Genomic DNA, 23515 nt, shown 5'->3' on the forward strand with positions numbered 1-23515 from the left:
GCAGTCTCACCTAGCAGCCCCTCTCAGCATATGTTTTCGTCTTTTTTGCTGAAAATGCGTCTTATTCACAACGCGATGCGATTAGGACGCACCAGGTGACTGTGCTAATTAATTTGATATGTTACACTTTTATATGTTGTGCGAATGAGTCTCTGAATCTGTATATTGTACGAAGGGCTACAATTCAGCGGCTGCAGCTTGTTTCTATGCCAGGTTTCATTGTGCTGTATACAGGACATACAGTAGGGAAGCCGGCGGACATAATCCCGACGGCCGGCTTCCCGACTGTTTTTTCTCGGCGAGGGTTAAATGACCGGCGTCTATATCTAGACACCTGTCATTTTACCGACGCCGGGAGACCGGCGCCCGGCATCCTGTTCGAAGTGATGCCGTGTGCCGCTGCGGACAGCCGTGCGGGTGAGAGGGTTAGGGCTCCCGGGGTGGGGGGGGGGGGAGTTAGGGTTAGGCACCCCTCCTTTGGGACTTAGGTTTAGGCAGCAAGGAGGGGGGGTTAGGTTTAGGCACTGGGGGGGGAAGGTTAGGGTTAGGCACCCCTAAGGAGGGTTAGGGGGAGGGAGGTTAGGTCAGTAAATACTTACCTGGGGACGATCAGGATTTTCACCCATGTCGGGCAGCTGCTGTCGGGATTTGAACCGCTGGACTTGCGTCTGGCGGTAAGTCATACCGATTCCATATACAGTCTCAGTCGCACACAGATATACAAGTGTCACATATCAAATTATTCAGAACAGTATCCTGGTGCGCCCTAGTCGCATCACATTCTGAATAAGACACATTTTCAGCAAAGAAAAGATGCAAAAAATACATTAGGTGCTAGCAGTGTCACACGGGACCCAGCTGCTCACTCCCACCATGCATCTTGCACCATGTGGCGTACTGAGGTTAGATGTATGAGGATACATCTGTAGACAAACATGTGTAGCAATGTCAAAATAAAAACCTTACACAGAATAACACTCAGCTTGTTCTTGGCCGGTAGCACAGGAAAGGCCTCAACAATGAATTTATCCCCCAAGTCTGACAAAGAGCAAAATGTTCCCAAACTCTTTATCAACTCCCCCCAAATAGTGATTTCAAGACACAGTCCCTGATTACTTGCTGGACTGTGAATAAGCCATAGTCTATGCTAGTTGAGTGCTGGTCCACATGACTTTTAACCCAAGTACATATAACTGTACATGATTCCCCCTGTGTAGAAACCACATGAAACATGAATCTCTATTATTTAAGATATACAATGATTGTAAACAACCCTGCTCTGGCTTGTGAGATACCTAATTTCTCCCAAACCAGACCTGCTTAAATATTTCAGGTATATTTCTATGATTTTTGAGGCTCCCAGCTTTTGTAGAAATATTAATCGTACATCTAATAGAGAATATGGGGATGCCTTTGATCCCTGCTTGACACACCTTTTGGTCAGACTGGTATTTGTATGCTGTTTTTGGTGCCAGCTGAGCCTCTCTTTGTAGTCTATATATGCAGACATAGACAAAGGCTTTATGTTTACCAATCTCCTCTTCAGGTAAATGTTTTTTCCTGCTCACAGGACACCACAACTGAATGTATTTACTAATGAAACTACACAAGACCCCCTTAGGCTTTCAGAGTGATTAAACTCACATTGATCTGTGGGGGCAGAATTAGAAAAGAACATAACTTGCATTATGCCCTTTTACCTATAATCTCTACATAGGGATATATTGATTCCATTACTGTGCCATGCATGCTGTCCACACGGGGCAAGATTGAAATAGGAGTGTCACAGTGACATCAAGGAAAGTGAATGTGGTTAATTTTCTTTAGGCCTGTTTGTGCCTTGTATTAAATTGCTGACTGTTAAGACCACATACATAGCATGGCATTGTAATCAATACATCATTATCCTAATGGTATTTTACAGGCAGTTTACTGATGTTGCTTTATATTTGTAATGCTGTTTGAGTGCATCATGGAAAACTGCATGTTAAAATGCACCTTTTAAATATTTCTTTCCATGAATAATCCACTTTCAGTTATGTATCATAATATCCACATGAAGAACAAAAATTCTATTTATCAATCTACAGATCTGTCACTGCAGGAAGGCCTTCATTTACAGTATACATAGTTGCTATTATAAAGAAAACTTTCCAAGTATCAAACAATTGCCATCAAGTAAGCACACAGTGGCCCATCCATAATCAATTTCTTGTGTTGCAGATGGGAAAGTACGTTTGGCTCCCTTGGAACTTGCATGTATCCTTCTGAAGCAGTTAGTTCTAATTGATGGTGACTGTATCATAAAAGACGTACATCTAGCCTGCTTGGAGGTAAGATCGCTCTGTCTATACTAGGCAGACTAACCACAGATTATCTGCAATGTGACTCCTAACATACATTAAAGGAGTGCTTTAACAAAAGCTGGCCACCCAGGACCTTATCCATCCACTTGGCCCAAGCATTGAACATGGGTGTTGTTTCCAATTGTTTGTCTTCGCAGGCTGAGTAACTGAATCCTACGTTACTACATTTCTAGCCGTATGTACAGTAGATCAGTATAAACCATTCTTACTTTTTAAATGTATACCTCCAAATTCCTATACTTAAATGTGTTTAAGTGATTTCTCACTGCTTAAATACATAAAGATTTCCTGAAGCATTTTCTATTTGACATTTATAAAATTATATGACAACTCAGTTTATTTTTCCTTTTCAGGGTGCAAGAGAAGAAAGTGTTCACCTATTGCGCCACTTTTACAAGGTATACATATATGTAATGTTTTGGCAAAATAGCAAGGGTTTGTGCAAACAGTTAGTGCGTGGTGTGTTCACACTGAACCCTGGTGTGCACTGTAAAACTTGTGTATGTCATTAGAAATGGCCTTTTTTAGGCTCACAAAGAAGAGATCATAAAAAGTGGGTGGTGACTGCTCACTGAAGCTCCAATCAGCGTTTTGTTTTTTTTGTGTGATGCGCACTGTTACAAGGGATCTTCCTGGGATTGATCCTGGTAGTTACCAGGGTCGGATTCCCGGGTAACTAGTCTACTACTACTACTGTAAAAGGAACCTTGTATAGGAGTTTAGTTGGCCCCTCGTGTATGCCTCCAACATTCAATTATGGTAGTAACAAGAACAGATAGATCCACAGAATATGAAATGTAACGTGAAATTTAGAACCCCTCTTTCCAATGCGGCCCTAGACAGTCTACATACATGCTTACTGGCCCCCCAGATTAAATAACTGTAAACCCCAGTCCTATATGTAAATAAAAGTTATTGCTTTGTATGTTAAATTCAGTTTTTTTGCTGAGTCATCAGTAATTGCAAACCCTCATTATTTCTTATAGCAATAATACTGTTTGGATTTTATTTTAATTACCAAATTAATTTTCAATATTGTATTGCTGTGTGTCCCTACCCACTGGGGCTTAATTAATATGGCTTTCTTCAAGATCGGGGGCAGATTTACTAAAACTTCTAAAAATGAAAAGTGAAGGTGTTGGCCATAGCAACCAATCAGATGCTAAAAGATATTTTCTATTGCATTAAAAAAAATAATAGGTAGTATCTGATTGGTTGCTATGGGCAAAACCTATACTTTTGGAAGTTTTATTCAAACTACACAAGTTCTGATGGGTCAGCCAACTTCTGGTGGATGTTTGTAGCTCAACTTCACACATTTTAATGACATTTCTTTTGGAGGTAACAAAAAACGGAGAAAGAAATTACCACTGATATGTATACAGTGAAACATAAAATAAATTTTTATTTCCCTGATTTAGTCCCTTCTGTCTCTTCATTTGTAAGTTAATAAACACTCCATGTTGGAACCATTATTGATTATATGATATAAAACAAAAAATAATTTATTCCGGAGACCGGAGTACAATTATGTCTATTATCAGGATATGTTTTATATAGTGCTGTCCATAGAAAATTGCATCATTTACATTGTTTATTATTTACTATAATTTCCCTGATACTGTTTTATTGCATAAGTGAATCGGAAGAGGAAACAATTTATACCAATTAAAAAATATAAAGTTTTTATTTTTGGACTTTTGTCTTCTGTAAATTCTCTATTTAATTTAGCCCAGTTTCTTTGTATAGTTTTGGGATTTCATTTAACTTTGCTGTCTTTTCAAGTAAGATGTGAAAAACCACACAGTATCTTTGAATATTCAATTATTTGCCATGCCTCTGAGATGGAGGGAAATGCACCTATTTCATTGCAGCAAGAATATAAATATATTTTAGAAAATGCAAAACAGATGTCCGAGTCACTAAAGTGTAAAGAATGTGCTAAATTGCAAAGCTTGGCATTGAGTAATGTAGGTGTTTTTTTGTTTTCCATTTAGGGAGAGGAAATTTTCTTGGACATGTTTGAAGACGAATACAGGAGCATGATGGTGAGTCTCACCAGCAATAAGTCCTCGAGCAAACCAAAAATGATTTGCCTGAGATTGCTCTTTGGCACTTTGCCCACTTTCCTTTGTCTTGCAACCTTTCCTGCAACGATGGGGAATCTACATACTTTGTGCCATGTCCTTTAGACTTTCAAATGTCCTGTGTCTACAGTGGATATCGGCCTTTGTTCCATGGTACTTCTCCCCCCTACCCCTCCACACACACACATACACACATACACACACACACACTAGTTTGTGCATGACGGAACATCACCTCTGATTCCCTCTGTTTGGATTTATGCACTACATGGTAGTGCAGAAGCAACAGAGCATCAGAACTAGATGATTGTATTCACGGCCAATGGTTAGATTCAGTCTGGTAATATTACTCGATTTGATAACCTAGTATCTACAGTAAAATATAGGGATATTTATAAAAAACAGTGTTCTAAATGTTATTTTTAAACATAATCGATAACAAAGGTATATTTTTTTTATTTATTTAACTAATTAGTACTACAGTACAATTAATCCAGGAATGCTAAATATGTTAAGTGAGCAATTGTTACAATGCTGAAAAACAAGATCATCCTCATGTAATTATTATTTGATGTTCCATCTACTATTGACATTAACAATGGCTTCTCGCCATAAGACAGAATTCTGCTGGCCTAAATATTTTGGCAGAACATATTTTAATGGTAAAAAAAATGTCTCTTTTAAATGCCATACTTTTTTGCTTCTGAAGGATGTAAAATCAGCGATCAGCTTTTTTTATGGAAATTCAAGGAAATTAAATCAAAAACTAGACAAACTGATGGAATGTTGTTTACCAGAACATATATTTTCACATTGTACAGAAGAATAAACCACCAGAGCATTGACACTTGATAAAGATGTTTCTTTTACACTTTTTAATATTTGGTTGAAGTAGCAGAGTAACTCACACCTAAAGAAAAATGTTTTTTTAGGAAAATAGTGGGATCTCTTTGAAGTAGAAAAAAAATCCGTAAGTGTACAACTGATCTGAATTTAGTTTGGGAATTTTTTATTTTCCTATCTGATAATGATGTTGACTTGACAGCATCAGCAATAAAGCATGACCTTAACCAAGATAGTGCTCAGGAATATATCTATTTAGTCAGTGCCATCTTTAGGTTTTAAAAACTCTTTGAAAGGTTTTCTTACATATACAATATCTTTAGCTACTTATTGTGTAAATCAAACTCCTTATGCTTTTCTATCTGTGGCTAATGATTACTGGGAAAAAAGTCCTATCTAGACCAAATCGTTTGCAAAAATAAAACAAAAATTGGCATTTGAAAAGGGATGGCTTTCTTTAAAAAAAAAATAAAAATATTAGTTTACATATCTTGAAAAATTATAGTGTAGAACCTGCGCTTACTCCTGTGGGTGTTGGGCTAGCTGAGGGCACTAGGAGATGAACCCGGTCTCCTCCGTATTCAATATATATATAACAAGTATGTGCCTGCGCTCAGCTTGTTGGTGTGATTTAGTACAGAACGTAATAAACTAATGTGGGGTGAAATATAAAGGTATTTATTGACTAATAACCTGGAGTCACAGTGCTCCCTTGAATATCAGATATCTTGTAATCAGCTTGCAACTGATACACACACAGGACCATTAACCAGTCGGGAACTCTGTTTACAACATCAATATGACAACCAGAGCCTCCCTGTGTGAGTGACATCATTTAAGCAGAAAACTTTCATTGAAGCAGCACATCCCTGAGGAATGCTATTAGCCGCTACGCGTCAGACACACTTACACTCCACAACCTGTATGAGCAACATACTTAATCTGCCCTTATCCCATGGGCACACCATTATCGATAGCACGGGATCTCGCTTACAAGCAAGGTTTCCCGTACAATACAGCTGCACTAAGGACAAACACGGAGTGTGTAACTTGGCACACACTCTAGCACGGAACATTGTCCAGCCACGTACAGATCATAAGTCCCCTCACCATCTGGGTGAGTAGAACGGCCGACCACAGCAGAAGATGTTCGAGGACCACGTGAACGGCCGGGATCGTGGGACCGGTAAGTCTTGCTGCGACTGGCTCACTACAATAGGACACATAGCAAGTGTGTAACCAGGCACACACTTCAGCGGCGGTAGTGGATCGCGAGGCATGGAAGAACACATCTAGGAAGAAGCGCATCACCTAACAGGAACTTAGGGTAAGTTGACAGACCGGAGGGCACGGGGCGCTTCCCCTCCAGAACACAACACCCATAAGACTTCTTGCACTCCTTAAGCCAGCCAAGAGGCATTATTTATCTTGGCTTTTTTATCCACAAGTATATATCCTATCCTAAATTCAAGGGAGCACTGTGACTCCATGTTATTAGTCAAATACATCACCCCACATTAATTTATTACGTTTTGTTCTGAATCACACCACCAAGCTGAGCAGGCACATACTTGTTCTATATATATATAGTTTATTTATCTTACTTGCAGCTGTGTCGCTGGTAGGAGGGGTAGACGATTGAAAGGATCCTTTCCTGCAGCCCTGGCGAAACTACCTACAGTATGGGAGTAAAAATAGGGGGAACCTGGCAGGAACATTCTTTTTTGTATGAGATGCCTTCACTTCTAACTGCACCCTCTGGTATCCGATGCTGCAAATTATCACTCTGCATCTTTCCAAATTATGCATTGTGGTATGTGGTATGGAGCATCATGGCATGTCACAATGCAGAGACTGCTGGGAGCATTTAATTCCCTTCAGGCTTGTTTTCTCTGGAGAGTCAATAGCAGAAATGTGGAAGGCCCAGAACAGGCTCCCAGCGTCCCCGGCTCAATGTTCTGCCCAGTGTACACCAACATGGAGGTCCGACCGGGACGTCAACCCCTAGTTATGTCTTCTGGGGCTCCAATGTTACCAATCTGAAGTTTTCGTCCAAATCCATCCAGTGGAATGCTCAGAACAGGTTCCCCAGGTCAAAGTTCTGCCTAGCGTACACCAACGGGAGGTCCGCACATTGGGGCGTGGTTCCCCTGGATTGCTTTATCTGGTCTGCTCCAGGGCATCACATTATAACACATTCTTTCTTTTCTGCACAATTTTAACACTTTATTGTTTGTTTTCATTATATTTGTATTTTCACCTTTCTATGCAGCCATAGCTTGTTTTACTTCACTTTTCTCACTATGGCGATGCCCTGGGGTGGTTAGGCTGTGCTGATTTAGGGGTGTCCTGCTCTGGATTTGAACCCTAGTATATTAGGGATCTACCCTACAGAGGTTACCTGGATATGGTGGGTAGGCCCATAACCTTGGCCATGATTATGCTAACAACCTTTATTGATTGCACAATGTTATTGCATTTATATATAAACAGTAATTTGGAGTTGTGCACCTGTGATTTGTCTGTTCCTGTGCCTGCAATTAGTCTCAACAGGTAGCACCTCCCATTATATATATTCAGGGTGTGCAGTCCAGGAATCTTTCCTATAAACTCAAAAATATGTAAGATTCACTATATTCAATCATCAATTTTAATCTAAATGTTTCTCAATTGGATTGCCAGCCCCTTACCATGGACCTTCATAAAGGTTCCGTTTGTGGTCATGGGAAAAGCAACTTCAACACAGGTCACAGTCTGTGTCTTGCAAGATCTGAGAGAATATAGTTGGATCAAAAAGAAAATCTTTCTACTGTATATACAGTAATTGAAAACATAGATTTCCCAGTTTATATTTAAATGCAGTACAAGAGAAAGTGTAATAACACAAAGAGAGAGAATTGAAGTTAAAGCAAGAAGTGCTTGCTCTCATGAGCCCTTGGACACTGCAGAGCTATGCTTGAGAGTATTTGGGCTTTATGGTGGCCCCCATAGAAGTCATGGGCGAGGCTACATATGAGAAGCCTATAGTCATGTTTACTAGCCTGTTGGAACTAGGATATAGAGAGTCGGTCAACTGATTCATCTAACAAAATCTATATTGCAAAACAAGTCGTGGTGATCAAACAAAAATTTAACAAGAGGCAGATCGTTTGCAGATCATGAATACATCATTATCAAGACAGATGCCATGTAGCATGGGTGTACACTTGGGAAAATTGAATAGTGCAGAGTCAGTGGCAAGTAGATACAGTAGCATATTTGCTTTTAAATATAAGGGAGATAAAAAAAAAACGTCCCATTAACATTTAGATGATGTCTTAGTCTGTTTATACACCAGTTTTGGTCTATATCCATCATGAAGGTGGCACAGAGAGTCATGGCATGATGAGAGACATATGTCCTTTACTACTATGGACAGCAAGCAGTCTTACACCAGACATGGAGACAAGCAATATGAAGGCAGATGTCTCGAGCTGTAATGTGCTACACCAGGAAGAGTGGGTGCTGAACAATACAATTTTCCTCAAGATTGTAGATTCAGCAGTTAGACCTGATAAAACTATCTGTGGGCTCCAAAGTTGTCCCCCCCCCCACACCCCTGAGTGTTGCTGCCACCCTCCTCCCACATCTTACCTTTGCAGGTAGGTAGTGGAGCATTCTGTCACTTATTTGTGTTTAGGTGCCTCCTAAACCTGGGCAGACACCTATGTTCAGCCTAATGTTAGCAGGGGACCTGTGTGTATGAGTTGGAAAGTCATTTCAGCTTTTCAGAAACCTACGGTTACTAGAACTCTAATCTGTTCAGTGCTAAGTAATACTTTGTCATGATATTGTTTGGCTGCAACTGGCAAGATTAACACAATGCCACACTGAGCAAAATTAAACCATAACTTCTTATGGTTACTCTCTTACTATGGTTACTCTGCTTCCACATGGAAAGAAAAGGTGGTTTTGATTTGAAACGTATATTGTCACCCCTGTCCAGTTTGTTTCCATGCACTCAGCAGAAAAATAAGTGTACAGTGCCTGCATGCCACTAATTTATCAGTCACTTTCTAGGTAGGTAAAAATCTGAAATAAGACATGACATATGGAAAGGTACAACAATTTTATTCAGGATATAGAAACCTTGGCTATTTTGTGAATTGCTGTAGCTATATGTGCATCCTTCATAGTGCAGTTGTAGACACATTCAAATGAAAATGCTACAATCTTGTTGTCTCTTTAGAGCAAACCACTGAATGTAGAATACTTGATGATGGATGAATCTATTTTGCTGCCTCCAACTGGAACCCCGCTGACTGGCATAGACTTCGTCAAGCGCCTGCCTTGTGGAGATGTGGAAAGAACACGAAGAGTAAGTTGATTTCTGCTCCTTTAAAAGCTTTTAACGCATTTACCTAGATGTTACTTATTTCCTATTAGTTTAATGCTCTGAAGGACTATTCAACACACATTTGGTTAATGTGTAATCAATGAACTCATCTGCTGTTAATAGTCATAACAGGTTTTTAGACAGCCTGGTATGATTCTAGGAAAAAAGCAAAGTCCACCTTTTGCTATAGTAATAGATTGAGGTATATTTACTAAAGGTCGATTTTTTTATTTGATTTTAAATTAGGGATGTGCAGGCTCGGATAGGTTCGAGTTTGCACGTGGAGTTCGGATTTTTCCCTCCAAAAAAACGGAACTCAGAACGAGGCAAAACGTCATCTTACATGGACGAACATCATCATTCCTGGACAAAAGACCAGGAATGATGATGTTCGTCCATGTAAGATGACGTTTTGCCTCGTTCTGAGTTCCGTTTTTTTGGAGGGAAAAATCCAAACTCCACGTGCAAACTCGAACCTATCCGAGCCTGCACATCCCTATTTTAAATCGACTGAAATCGGCTCAAAATCGACTTTCTAGTGCACTGCCAAACTCGCTCATTTACTAACATTCAATTTTGAAAACTATTTCAAAATCTAATGCAATGTGAGAGGATTTTGGTAGGTGTAAATGCATTCGGATTTGTACTTTCTGTTCAATACCGAATGCAAATAGAACCAAAAAAATGGACTTCAACGCAACTGAAAAAGAAGCATCACTCACTCAGCCGCACTCACACTACATACATACTTACCTATATCCTGAAGGAGGTCGGTCCTCTTCTCCAGCAGTAGTCCAAGGTCTTGGTAAAAAAACAAACCAGTCGCGAGCCCGTAGACACGCACCTGGCAGTGCCACTTTCTGAGGATTGCCATCCCTGGGCTAACTAGTTTGGGGCTGGTTTATGCTTTGTCAGGAGGACCCCACGCTGTGTTTCCTCCTGCTGTGGCATTACCACCTCAGCTGGTTCAGCCTGCTGCTGGCTTTTGGAAAATAGGGAGAACCCCACTCTGGTTTTCCCCCTGATTTTCCATGGCCAGACCAGGCTAAAGGTTCCAAGGCTGGTCATGGGCTTTGGGGGGTACCCCACACCGTTTAAAAAAAAAAAAAACAACGCAACTATTTAGCTGCTTTTAATCCTAAAAAGCTAGCTGTGCATGCTAATCCCAAACTCGCTTGCCTCAAGAAGGTGTAATGTTTGGGTGCTTTAAAGTTGGTTTGGAACTCGATTTTTTGTTGATTTCCAATCTGACTGTTAGTGACTGAGGGGATCCTGTAGTGGGATATGGGAAAGTACCAGTGTTTGGTTGATAGTCGATTTTGGCCAAGATTTCGTTATATAGGTGATTTTATAGTCTATTTTGCCTTCAGTAAATCCCGGATTTGTAATAAAGACTTAAAATCACCTATAAATACACCAAAAAGCCAAAATCGACCTTTAGTAATTATACCCTAATATCTTCAATAATATACTGGTAAAAAATATACATTAATAAAATATAGCCTATATGGAGTGTTCATTCTGGGAACAGATTTGCTTTATGTGCAGTTAAACCACTTATATCTGTATGTGTGGCGATGACATCAGCATGTGATGTAAGAATGAGTTAGGCTGTCCTGTACTTTAGTGAATACAATTAGATTAATTTATTGGCACTTGTGCCAGTATGTGATTATAAATTGTGAAAGTTAAACTACAAGAAAAAGTAGAGAAAGAAGACTTCTTGTGTGGGGGCACTCTTAGTACGTATAAAACGTAACTTTTATTTGATCTAATCTTAGATCAGACATAACTACTCACATACACATAACGTTGGTATAAGGTAGGAAAAAATATATATATTCTTTTGATCCTATCTACCTCTACAAACACGAAACAAACAATTATTAAAAGTAAAACTAAGGGCCTGATTCAGACCCACTCGCGAGCGGCTGTCCGCTCGCAAGTGGGTCCATGTTATGGACTGAGCATGCGCACGACGGAGAGGAGCTCCGTCGTGTGCATGCGCCAGACGCGACGAGCGAAGGAAAGTCCTTCGCTCGTTGTGTCCGATCAAAGGGGGCGTGCTGTCAATGTTGATTGACAGCACGCCCCCTTTGGTGGGTGTGCCGGGGGCGTGCCTCCCGTCAAAAGCCGGCCCACTGACATCACTAGTGATGTCAGTGGGAGTGATTTTGGCTCTGATAGAGCCAAAATCACTCCGGAGCTTGCGGTTGAAAACCTCAACCGTAGGCTCCGGCTCGCAATTTCGATGGTCGCGATGGTCACGACCATCGCGGCCATCACAATGCACGCTCGTATAGCCTGTGGGTGGTGACCCACAGCTATACGAGCGTCCAGGAGGACGCTCCATTTTCATGGAGCCCGGCCCTCATTCAGAGCGTACGGCTCTGAATGAGGGCCTAAATACGGTAAATCAATTCATCAACCTTTGGTATCAGTTATACAGATTCTCGGACACCCTTATTTTATAATTAGTAATTTGTATGTATCTCTCACCTAAACAGATAAGCTCAACAGATCAGATATCTCTTGTGCAACCAAGATTAAAGGGTAATAATTAGCCTGTGTGTATGATCATAATTGTATTCCACATTATAGTCATTTAACGTCTTGAATAAGTATTAGTCATGATCACATGGCCATCTTATCTTGAAGATAATTGTTCAAAATAAATCTATTGGATGGATTTGTTGCACTGAAAATAGATATCTCTATATAGTGAAAGAATAGTTCTGAAAAGCGCCTGTATGCATATGAAGTAATGATCTGCTTTTAATCATATGCCCGTCGGCAGCGGTGATCAATGAGAGTCACCTGCTTCAAATACAGGTGATCCGCAAGAGTTCCTGCATCTGCTGTCAGCTCCCAGAGGATGAAGCTGATGAGATTACAGAAAGAAAAGTACACAAAAGAGAGAGACTAGATTTGTACATAGGTATCCTAGTTCTCAGGTTGTTCATATATGGGTGAAAATATTCAACAAGATATAAAAAAAAATATATATATATATATATATATCAATCTCTGTTGCATATAGCCATTACTCTATACATATATACAATGACAGCAGCTTATGTGTAATAACCGTTTTCTCCTTATCCACATTTGGCAGTTAACTGGTTAATAGAGGCAAAGAAAAAGGTACTTTAATTATATCTTGAGTAGCTCATTCTAAGTGCCATCCAAAAATGTGCTCTCTGCTTCAGCACTATAATGAGTGATTAGCACATAGAGAAAAAGAGGAAATAGGAAAGCCTCTGTTGTATTCAAATCCAGCAGAGTTTCTTTGGCATGTGTAACCCTTTAGGATTACAGTGAATGCATAGTACACAAGGCCCTACTAGGAGGCAAAAGATTTGTAACACTCTTTGCAGATATGGGGGAATGATTCCCTTGGTGAGGATAATCCTCACTATCTGCTGAGTGCTACAGCAAAATAATAGAATAAATGTTACCAGTAGGTAGGTAGTGTGTTTTCTGCCTGGAGCTTGGTAATCAACTGCTGCTGTACAGGGATCTGGTGTGCGCACTCCTGATGTCCCTCCGTCTGACCAACGCGCGTTTCACCTCCTGGGTCCGTGTGTGTCCTCATGAACCTTTTCCTTATATCCGGTCACCAATCATACTTGATTGGACAGTCAGTGTTACCGTCAGATTGGTATGCTTGGGAGGAGATAGACTGCGGAGGTCACGTGAGTATCGCGTGATTCCTCCGACCACGTGAGCACATGTAGCTCTCCTACACTCAGGATTTCCCTGAGTTTTCATAGTTGTGGGCGGGGCTAAATGCCGTGGCTAGCTGTATGAGACTGCTTAGCTCTCAGGGACTCAGGAATCCCATAAAATAGGGCGGGGCTTGGTTCTGTTACCAGTTAGGTGGATTGTATTGTAGGGGCTATGGTATGTAAAATGGAGGTTTGTTGCAAACGACAGTTGGACGGTTTGTGTTGTTATATTAAAAACAGTGTCCCTAATAGTGATGATACCTTGTGCCAAGTATTGCAGTGTGCCTGGGCTAATTAGCATAGATGGAGGCCAGTAGCATCAATATCTATAAATATTTACATAGTTAAAAGGGAGTATAGCAAATGAATTTATCCCTTTGTAGCTTGAGGTGATCTTATGTTAAATATAGTCTAATTTACTCCATATATTGTAGAAATGAATCTGGTTAGTAAGCTCAGTATTACATTCAGCATATATAACCCTCAAACATTTACCCCTTACCAAGAGCCCACACTTTCAGGACTGTCTATATCACAAAATTCCTGAGTAGTCAATAGTATGCAGTGTTTAAATAATAATATAATATAATAGACCCACTCATTATAGGTCTCATAGGTGTTACTCTTACGCGGGGTCCAAAAAATAAAATAAATCAGAATCCATCCTCTTCTACATGGTAAGTATGCCTGAGTACAGTCCTTAGGTCATTCTGTCCTAGAAAGGATGCTCATTTACTATGTAGATGAATAGACTTTATTTAATGATCTGTCTCAGACAATACTTATTACTTACATGGGGACAGAACGGTAGGAAAGAGATGGGGGAGTTAAGGGTATGAAAGAAGAGAAAAGAAGAGAATAAAAAATAATAATGGTGGTAGAAGAAATTATATATACAACCATATAGTCAGTGAGTGAAGAAGATACCTGTCGAACATGTGATTCTCACAGTTTCAGAGGAATGCTCCAAAATTCATGTTCTCATTGAGACCGTACGGGGTGAGTGTCTGTGTAGATTGTTGTTCTTTTGCAGCATAGAATTTGATTAACAAGAGTTTCCTACAAAATAAATTAAGGTCCTTTTCCCACAGGAATCTATCAAAATGTGCCGTGGGGGAGAAGGAGAGGCCTTTGGCTAGGACCGATATTTGTGTTTTTGTTATTATTTTGCCCGAGAGGTTAATAATTTGCATATTCTCTATTTCCTGTGGCATTATTTCCGAAACCTCGGTGACTGTCTCTGGGGTAATGGAACTTGCCAAAATTCTTGTCCTCTCCCTCTTCTTCTTACTCCTCCCTGGTTTTCTCTTTGGTTTTTGTATTTCCTACCTCGACCCCTTACAATTCCTAAAAAAGAGGAAGGAAAAGACGATGTATTGGGGTTGTAGCTCTGTGTGTTGGTAAATGGGCTGGAGGGTTCCCCACTATCTTCTGTGCTTGATAATTCGGCCTCAGATGAAGAGTGATCGTAGTTTCTTTTGTAATCCAGTTGGTGTGTTGTTTTTCTCCACTTGAAGATGTTTCCTGCTAGTTAATCTTTTATCTCTCAAAAATGTGTTCATCTTTCGATCAACAATCGTTTGTTCATATCTTTCCGGGTCCTTCTTATTCCTCTCAAAGTGGCTCTGAAACTGAGCCTCTATTTCCCACTTTTTTCCTAGTGCATCAATTTCTTTCTCTACAGTCTCCAGTGTCAAGAGATTGTGTTTGATCAGAATGTTCATTAAATCAAATGAACACCTTTGGAGACTATTTTCCCATTCCTCTTTCAGATTTGGGGAAGCCAAGTCAAAGGTTGGGAAGATTTTTGGTCTCAGACCCCTTGGGGGATATTCTCTGTCTTAAGTAATTTTCTAATGTGTTTAGGTCCCATGACACTCTAATTTGTTTTTGTAGATTATATTTTAATTTCTGGTAACCCTCCTCCCAATTCAAATCGGGTGTGGATATTGATATATTACTCGGAAAAATAGTGTTGATGTCCTCTATCGTTGTCCGTTTGGTGCTAAGCTCATCCTTGAGACTAAATGTAGTCATGTCAAGAACACATGTGTTTGTGGGTGTATTAGTGTGTAGTTGTGTAATAACACTGTGACATTAAATGAGGTGGACTTAAGAAATCCACATATATATATATTAATAATTAAGTTAAACTAGCAGACCTACACATGTATTTGAGAAATAGCCATTTTAACATCAATAAATGAAACTGCACAGCCATCATGAGGATACAGTCCCACGATTGACATTGTCTCTAACATCCACACTGACAATGTTTACATTTGGACGGTAAGGCCACTTTTCCTGCCAAAAAGACTACATACAGGAACGGATTCAATTAGCCACGGGTTGGTCATGACTTTTTGCTATTCCATTCCTTGTCTTTTTCCTGTTTATTTAGCTGTAAGTCAGAGGCAGAGCAGGGATATTTCTGTACAAATGAGACTTACCTAGACAGATACAAATCCAAAGGGTCCTGGTGCAGACTCTTTGGTGGATGGCTCCCGGGGCTGTTCCCTGATGTGGATGCAAAAAACCCCAGGTATATTTTTAAGGTTTGAAAGGCCTGCACTCCGGTTCATGATATGTGTGGCTGACGTCATAATGCTAAAACCAATAAAATCTCAGCAACTGTTTAGCACCTTAGCTGAAGTAAACTTCTTATACACATGCTACAGAATAAAAAGAGGTATTGCCCACCTCACATAATAAGTAACCGAAAATAACACAATTCTGCCCTGGACTATTTTATAAGAATCATTCAAAAATACATTTATTAAATTGTGCATATCCCATAAACAAATAAAAATTCAATAAAAGCCAACTTGTATACTAAATAGTTACTCACTAGTATATAAGTTAACATGTAGCAATTATATAGTAGTATGCAACATCAGAATTGTCAACAAGCCTGCATCCATAAATTGCTACTGTAGCAGCTAAGATTAAATTAATGTTTTTCCTTTTTAGTGCTTATTCAATTGCAACTGTTATAAACAAAGTCAAATGCAAAATAATTGAGTGTGGCACAGACTGAGGCCGGATTGGGACAGGACTGTAACACACACTGGAGATTGGGACCGGACTATAGCACAACTGGAGCCGGACTGAGACCGAACTGTAGAACAAACTGGAGCTGGAGTGGGACTGGACTATAGCACAAGGTGGAGCCGGAGTGTAACCGGACTATAACACAAACTGGAGCCAGACTGGGACCGAACTGTAGCACTAACTGGAGCCGGAGTGGGATCATTGCTCGAATAGACAAGTGTACCATAGACAATTAACTAGGGAGTTGGAGCCTTGGACGTCTAAAGCTGCACATCCTCTAGGCGAATAGGGAAAGACGTACGATTGCAACTTCATAATCGTACCATCGTTCCCCATCCCCAGCAGTGCCTACACTGAGCGACTGGTCGTTCAGTGTAGGCACCCTCCCTCATCCCGAACATGGCCAATCTGGCGTTATCGGCAGAATGACCGGCTTGTTCGGGCGATGATTGATGTTGGAAGTGACTAGCGGGAGTGCACATCACTAGTCGCTTCCGATATTATAGTGCACGATTAATGAGCGATTGCACAATTACGATGTCGTAATCGTGCAATCGCTCATTAATATCGCCTAGTGAATGTGCGCCTTAACAGTGATAAAGCTCACGCCCAGAATGCTGTCAGTGGAAGGTATTTATACCCTGGGTCACATTGTGATTGGCCGCTGCGGTCAGGTGGACCTTACCCTGGCTGCCATTGGGGGATTAGCAGTCCTCTGACTGAGACCAACATTGCAGCGTCCAGTGTCCGGAGCCAGCAGGAACGCCGCCGGAGCTTCGGGTCCCTGAGACCACCACCACTCTGGGAACCCGTCAACAGCGCACTCTCTTGAGAGCCTACAGGCTGGGACCCTCACCAGGACAGAGCAGCACGACGCTGGTACTGAGGGTAATGACGAAGATTACTTTACAGCATTAGGCTTTTCACCTTTAAAATGATGGTGTAAAGGCAGGCATCCACTACACGATTAAACAGAGCGATTGAATGATAATGACATCGTTATCGTTCATAGGTTCTTTAATCGGGCATGCAGGTGTCGGAAACGACCAGCGATGCGCGCTCCCGCTGGTTGTTTCCGACATCAATCATCGCCCGAACATGCTGGTCAATCTGCCGATAACGCCATATTGACCATGTTCGGGGATGATGGAGGATGCCTACACTGAACTACTGATCGTTCAGTGTAGGCACTGCAGGGGATGGGGAACGACTGTACGATTACAATGTCTTAATCGTACTGTCTTCCCTGGGTCGGGTAGTGGATGTGCGGGATAATTGTTTAGCTGGAATCCTATAGCTTTTAGTGTTTTCTCATGAGGAGTTAAGCGCATTGTGTCCTCCATCCACTCTTCTATTTGGACAGGTTTATGTGTTATGTATTTTCTTTACTCTGCTGGGATGAAATTCAATAAGTCTCAAAGTCCTTCTGTGAAATTGTACTCCCCTTTCCCTAGGGCTCAATGCATTCAGTCTTCAGAACATGGATTTTTTTTCTTTATAATACTTGTGTCTCTATTGCATATTGATTTTATCTGCTAAACACAACCAGTGTTATACACCAGTGTATTTATGTATACTTTGTCGGTAATGTATAATTACATCTCTCGCTTCTGTCATCAGAACTGAGTCCTTTCTGATAGCCCTAATCTATTCATATGTCCATACTATACTTTCTATGCCATTTGTTTCACTCTCACATTCAAGTGGTTTTTGCTGGAAACCAGCTGACCTTTCTAGGAAAATGCATCTGAATGATTACTTTATAGCCAGTTATTCTTTTTCCCTTTGTCACTAGTGTCTCCCTCCCCCCTAAAAGTAACCATGCTATTTCCTAGAATCCCATTGTACACATGTGAGGAAACGCATTTTGGAAGTAATTCTTTTTTCACATGAATGTTCTTTTAGTGTAAGACAGACAATGACTGTTAATTCAAAGCACACTAAAACTAAAAATATTTATTAACATGGTGGAAACTGGCTGGAACCATTATATTATTACTGATTTTATGAGCCAATATAGGTAGATTTTGGATGTTCTTTTGATTTCAGCATATATCAGCATTTTTTTTAAAATGACCCTAAGAGTCAAATATCAGAGAGACACTTATGTCCACTCCTACCCTGTGGTTTCCTGTGCACCCTATTTACTGAACTAAGGGGCGGTATCAAATTAGCCCCGAACATTGTTTGGCCGCCAATGGATTCCCCGGGGCTATCCAGTTAGTCCCGAAGTCCGGCCCGACGCCAGCATTTATAGGGAATTTTTTTAGGGACCTGATGTGTCGCTATGAGTACCCAGGCTGCGTAAGGCATCGCAGTGGATAATTTATGCATGCTCCTGCAATGGCGAACACCCTGGCACACCTGCGTTTCGCTGACCACCCCCTGTCACCACCCACAAACGGCACTTCCTGTCAATCACTCCATGATGGATCTGTCCTGATCGCAGTGGCCGGTTCACGCAGGCGCACTGCGATGCATACGCAGAACACAACAATCGGCCGATTGTGTGCGTAATCGCAGTTGCAATTGGTAATGAATCAGACCCTTAGTCTCTTAATCAGCATATGAAGTGCTACATTGCAGCGGCCACAGCTTTTTTTCATACCAAGTTCTGTTTAAATATATATATATACACACTTATTGCTACAGTAACTAATTCACATTATTACACATAACTTAATTTATGGACAGCTAAGGTTTAATTTCTTTGCATGTGTGGATTGCATGGGTTGTTGCTGACATTTGGTGAAAATGTCATTACAATAGCCCCATTACAAATATATTAACTGAGAAAAATGTTGATGTGTTAAATATTAAATACTTATTTTACCCGCGTGTGTGTCAGTGTATATATGTGTGTGTGTGTGTATATATATATATATATATATATATATATATATATATTGTATTGTGTGTGTTTTCCTGGTTACTGCTGGTGCTGTATCTCTTCATGACCTGTCTTGACAAAGACCCCCAGGGGGCCGAAACGTCAACCTATATGATGATATGAGTTCAAATATACATATTTTTTTGCCTGTAATTTGGTAAGTGCCCTTCCATTGCTTGTTTAAAGCAAATTTTGGACTGTATATTGTATGTACTGTGTGCCTGATTTAGTACGGAATGCAATTGCGATCGCAGCTGCAAATCCATACGGAACACAACTGCTAAAATAGGCAAATGCTTACCAAAGCTCAGCCGGTAAGATGCACATTGCTGCTTTGTCATGTGTCCAATCTCGTTCTCCTGCATAAACATCGGTACCATTGACGTACATCGGCCACTCGTGCAGCATTTACAGCAGGTCTGACCAGCCGCAGAAACTGCAAGTCTTGCCGCACGCAGAGGGGTCTCATGCTGCATATGTAATCTCAGTGGCTAATTTATGCACACCCATGGAATGACGTTCAAATGGACAGGAAGGCCTGCGATTTTCTGACCACCCCTAACCGCTTACCGCCTGTTACTCACTTTGTGACGGATTACTCTGTGCGTCCTTAATTGCAGTGGGATTGCAGCACACGCGGAATGCGGCTTATACAAATGCGCAATGGCAAAAAAACACTCGCTCTGCGTCCGTATTCGTCTCGTCTATGAATTTTATACTGTAATTAAATAGAGATATACATCACTATTTTCATGTAGTGTAGATAGATTTTCACAATGCGTGACTGTGTATAACTGTTACCTGAAAAATAACCAGAAAGCATTGACTAGAAAAGTGTGAGGTGAAACTATGGTTTTATCTTTGTTTTTATGTTCTGTTCCTGGAAACCCCTCCCTTCTACTGTATACAGGAAGGTCACTTACTTTAAAAGATATCTGCTCACTTATTCAGAACAGGTTACATTGTGGTTTCCTTTTGACTTTCTCTTTCATCGCATCTCAAATCAGAAACACATGTAAAGACGGTTGTAAAAAAATCATAAATTCAAAGAACACGCTAGGTATTTCTCTGTATTGGTAAATTATTACATGTTTTATGCTCTTTACACCTGTTCTAATAACACACTAAATCTTATGACTATTACCGACAGCACAGTTCATCTTTTCTGGCAATTACTTAACCATACAAATATTGACTTTGTGAATTGATTATAGATTTTTTTGCTTGGTGTTGTAACTCTCATTTATAAAGCATACAGTATGTGCAATGGAACCTGTACTGTTTTATATTGTAAAATAATTCAAACCATTAATATAGGCTAGATATATTGAGGCACTGATCAAGTTATTGTTTATCAATATATTACTATAGTCCAGAGGTTTCCTAACTCAGTCATTACAGTCCAGGTTTTAAGGATATCCATGCTCGAGCACAAGTGACTTAATTAGTACCTTACTAACTAACTGCTATAGACTGTGGCCAATGCAGCGTTGAGTCCCTTTTTAGTTGCATCTCCACTTGCACTTGAAGAAGAGTAACTGGGCGATATAGGGGTTTTGTCACTCAGTTGTGAATGGTGTGTCGGCTGTAGTTTCTCCTAGCATTCCATGGTATATATAATATTTATTTTTGAGGCGTTGGTGGATATTCTTGTACATAGACTGTTTAGCTACTGATATTTCCTGGAAGTCTATGGTAACCATTAATTATAACATTTATCAGTGTCATTATGAACCATACTCAAAAAGAGGGATACTTTTGGCCTTGCCTCATAGGAGTTCTCTCCTCTAAGATTACTGGTACCACAGTCCACGTTGATGCATTTGGTCCTGTGGCACAGTGATTTCCATAGGGCATGATTCAGGTCCAGACTGTGCATCACCATTCAGCAAATATTAAAATACTGCAGAAGGCGTCTATAGGAAGCAGACTCCTCCTGAAAGCAATGGTGATCCGAGCCTGTGAGGCCAGGAAATCTGCACCCCCGCTCTGCCCCTCAAATGCCGCAGCATGTCAATCATCGCAGGACCTGTTCTGCACATGCGCAGAACGGATCGTGCACATGCCCAGTTTTCCAATAATCGGAAACTGCGAGAATACTTGCAACACCGTCGGGACTTGAATAAGGCCCATAGACCCTTAGTAGGTTCTTTTATGTCTCAAAGATTTATAAATGTTTTTGTGGGGTCAAAGGAAAGCCTTTGTGGCGCTTGTAATGAGTAGAGTGATTACCGGGAGGGATTTGAACCCAGAACCTTTAGGCTGGTTCCAAGGTTCTGGAATTGTGCAGATATTTAACCTGTTGCTTTGATGCTCTGCTGTGCCTTCAGTAATGTAGATAATTTCTTATCCTCTCTCAGCAACTGTACGCTTTCATAGGCCATTCATTGGCTGCTGGTGCAGACCTTAAGTTGTGATTTAGGCCTCCTATTCCCTTGCTGTGGCTCTAACCTTCTGCTTCCTTCCTGTAGCTCCGGCCTACTGTTTTTTCGTTGTGGCTTTGATTTTCTTTTCCTTGCCAGTGGCTTCCATCTTTTGTTACATGTCCATTAATGTCAACCCACTTTCCTGTCTGAGATCTTCATTCTAACTTAAGATTTTTGTCATAGTCTACAGCTTTGCTCTTTAGCTGGTGACAAGCCTAGTTGATTATATTTTAACTACTATAGCTTGAGAAAGATATATTTGCGATTGAGTAGACTAAAGTTTGTGGGCTCACTGTACATGAGCTACATATGTGAAGACTGCGCCTCTTGCTGATGATTTATGTGCAACAATTGCTAAAGTGCTATTGGTAATGAAATCTGATGTAAGTAAATTGTAAACTAGGAGCCTCGGTGACAAAAACATTATTTTTCTTAGCCAACATTTGTTTTTAATAAACACCAAAAAATACAAGCCACAGTGAATCCAAGTTAAATATCAGTCAGAGGTGTGAACAGGCAGTATAATTGTGTCAGTAATTTAATAAAGATAGACACTGTGGTCTTATTGCAATGAACAATACTCTTTTTAAAAACACAAAACTCACCCTTGTATAATTTATGCCAAGGTGCATTAAAGCCATTCTAGTAGATCGTACAATGCCAAGTTATACCCTTTCAGTCCTAAAGCTTTTCATTTTGTTTTTTTTCTTTACAATGAAATCTAATTTTTACACTAATACCATGCTTTTATTATAATTTGTTTTTATTTAGTTTAACCAAGTGAATGTTTAAGACCTAGCAGATTGGAAGAAATATATAAAGACTTTAGTTGAATTGTATTTTTAAGAAATAGAGAAAAAATGCAATGAAACTTTTTTTTTTTCAAGTTTTGTCTTTTTCCATCATGGTATACATAACTTGTGATAACGCGATGTGTTCTAGACTACTTATAAACCTTACCCGTCACAAAGAGAAATTAAATAATTCACACAAATACAGATTCTAAAATAAATTACAATGCTTTTACTTAAAGACAGCTTAATTATACATGTATTTTGCCAGTGCAGACCTACAACAAAAACATAACAGCAGCAGTAGGGAATACTTGTAAAATAAATTTGTGACACCCAGTGCAGCATACCAGTCAGCCAATTTAATACATACGTACGGCACCGACACCCCCAGACCTTCGTTGTGTGCCCTCTCTCCTCTTATTCTCTGACTGCTCCCCCCTCTACTATCATTTTGGCTATACCTCCAGTTATCCCAATGGGAAATATTAATTTACTTAAAATTTGTACATGATAGACCTTAATTGGTTATGGGTGTTTTAACCATAATATTGACACTATTCGGTGTTATCTTTCTGTTTCAGACAAATACTATCTTGATTTAACTCTTTTTGTTTATAAAAACTGAGACTTGCTGTATGCCATTCTGCACACACTAAAACTGACACATTTTAAACCAATAATTCTTATTGCTAAAATAATGGATATAGCAGTTCAACCCATGCATATCTCTGCAGTCAATCACATCTGCAAAGACATAAAACACTAATCTCTACATACTTTTTTAATACATCATTTAACATACCTTTAGCTAAAATATTAAACAACATGGCTGCTGCATCAGAGACACACTTGTTTACTTTAGAAAGGAAAGGGAAGGACTTATCCTCTCTAGGCCTGAGGCCATTTGACATATACGGCCCTCTGCAACTCACACAACTATACTGGTAGTGAATGT

At 40.1% G+C, this 23515-nt stretch overlaps 1 protein-coding gene across 6 annotated transcripts in view; it reads left to right on the top strand.

Annotated features, from left to right (window-relative positions):
* CLEC16A (C-type lectin domain containing 16A) overlaps positions 1-23515 on the top strand; it is a 437038-nt gene that overhangs the window by 158586 nt on the left and 254937 nt on the right. For all 6 annotated transcript variants that reach the window (XM_088466918.1, XM_088466921.1, XM_088466922.1 and 3 more), the window contains exons 14-17: positions 2224-2333; positions 2720-2764; positions 4364-4414; positions 9525-9653. In XM_088466918.1, the coding sequence (XP_088323044.1) occupies positions 2224-2333; positions 2720-2764; positions 4364-4414; positions 9525-9653 (335 nt within the window). The remainder of the gene's footprint in view (positions 1-2223; positions 2334-2719; positions 2765-4363; positions 4415-9524; positions 9654-23515) is intronic.

This window comes from Taudactylus pleione, unplaced genomic scaffold (assembly GCF_031769625.1).
Source record: "Taudactylus pleione unplaced genomic scaffold, aTauple2 ptg000066l, whole genome shotgun sequence".
NCBI classification, from domain to species: domain Eukaryota; kingdom Metazoa; phylum Chordata; class Amphibia; order Anura; family Myobatrachidae; genus Taudactylus; species Taudactylus pleione.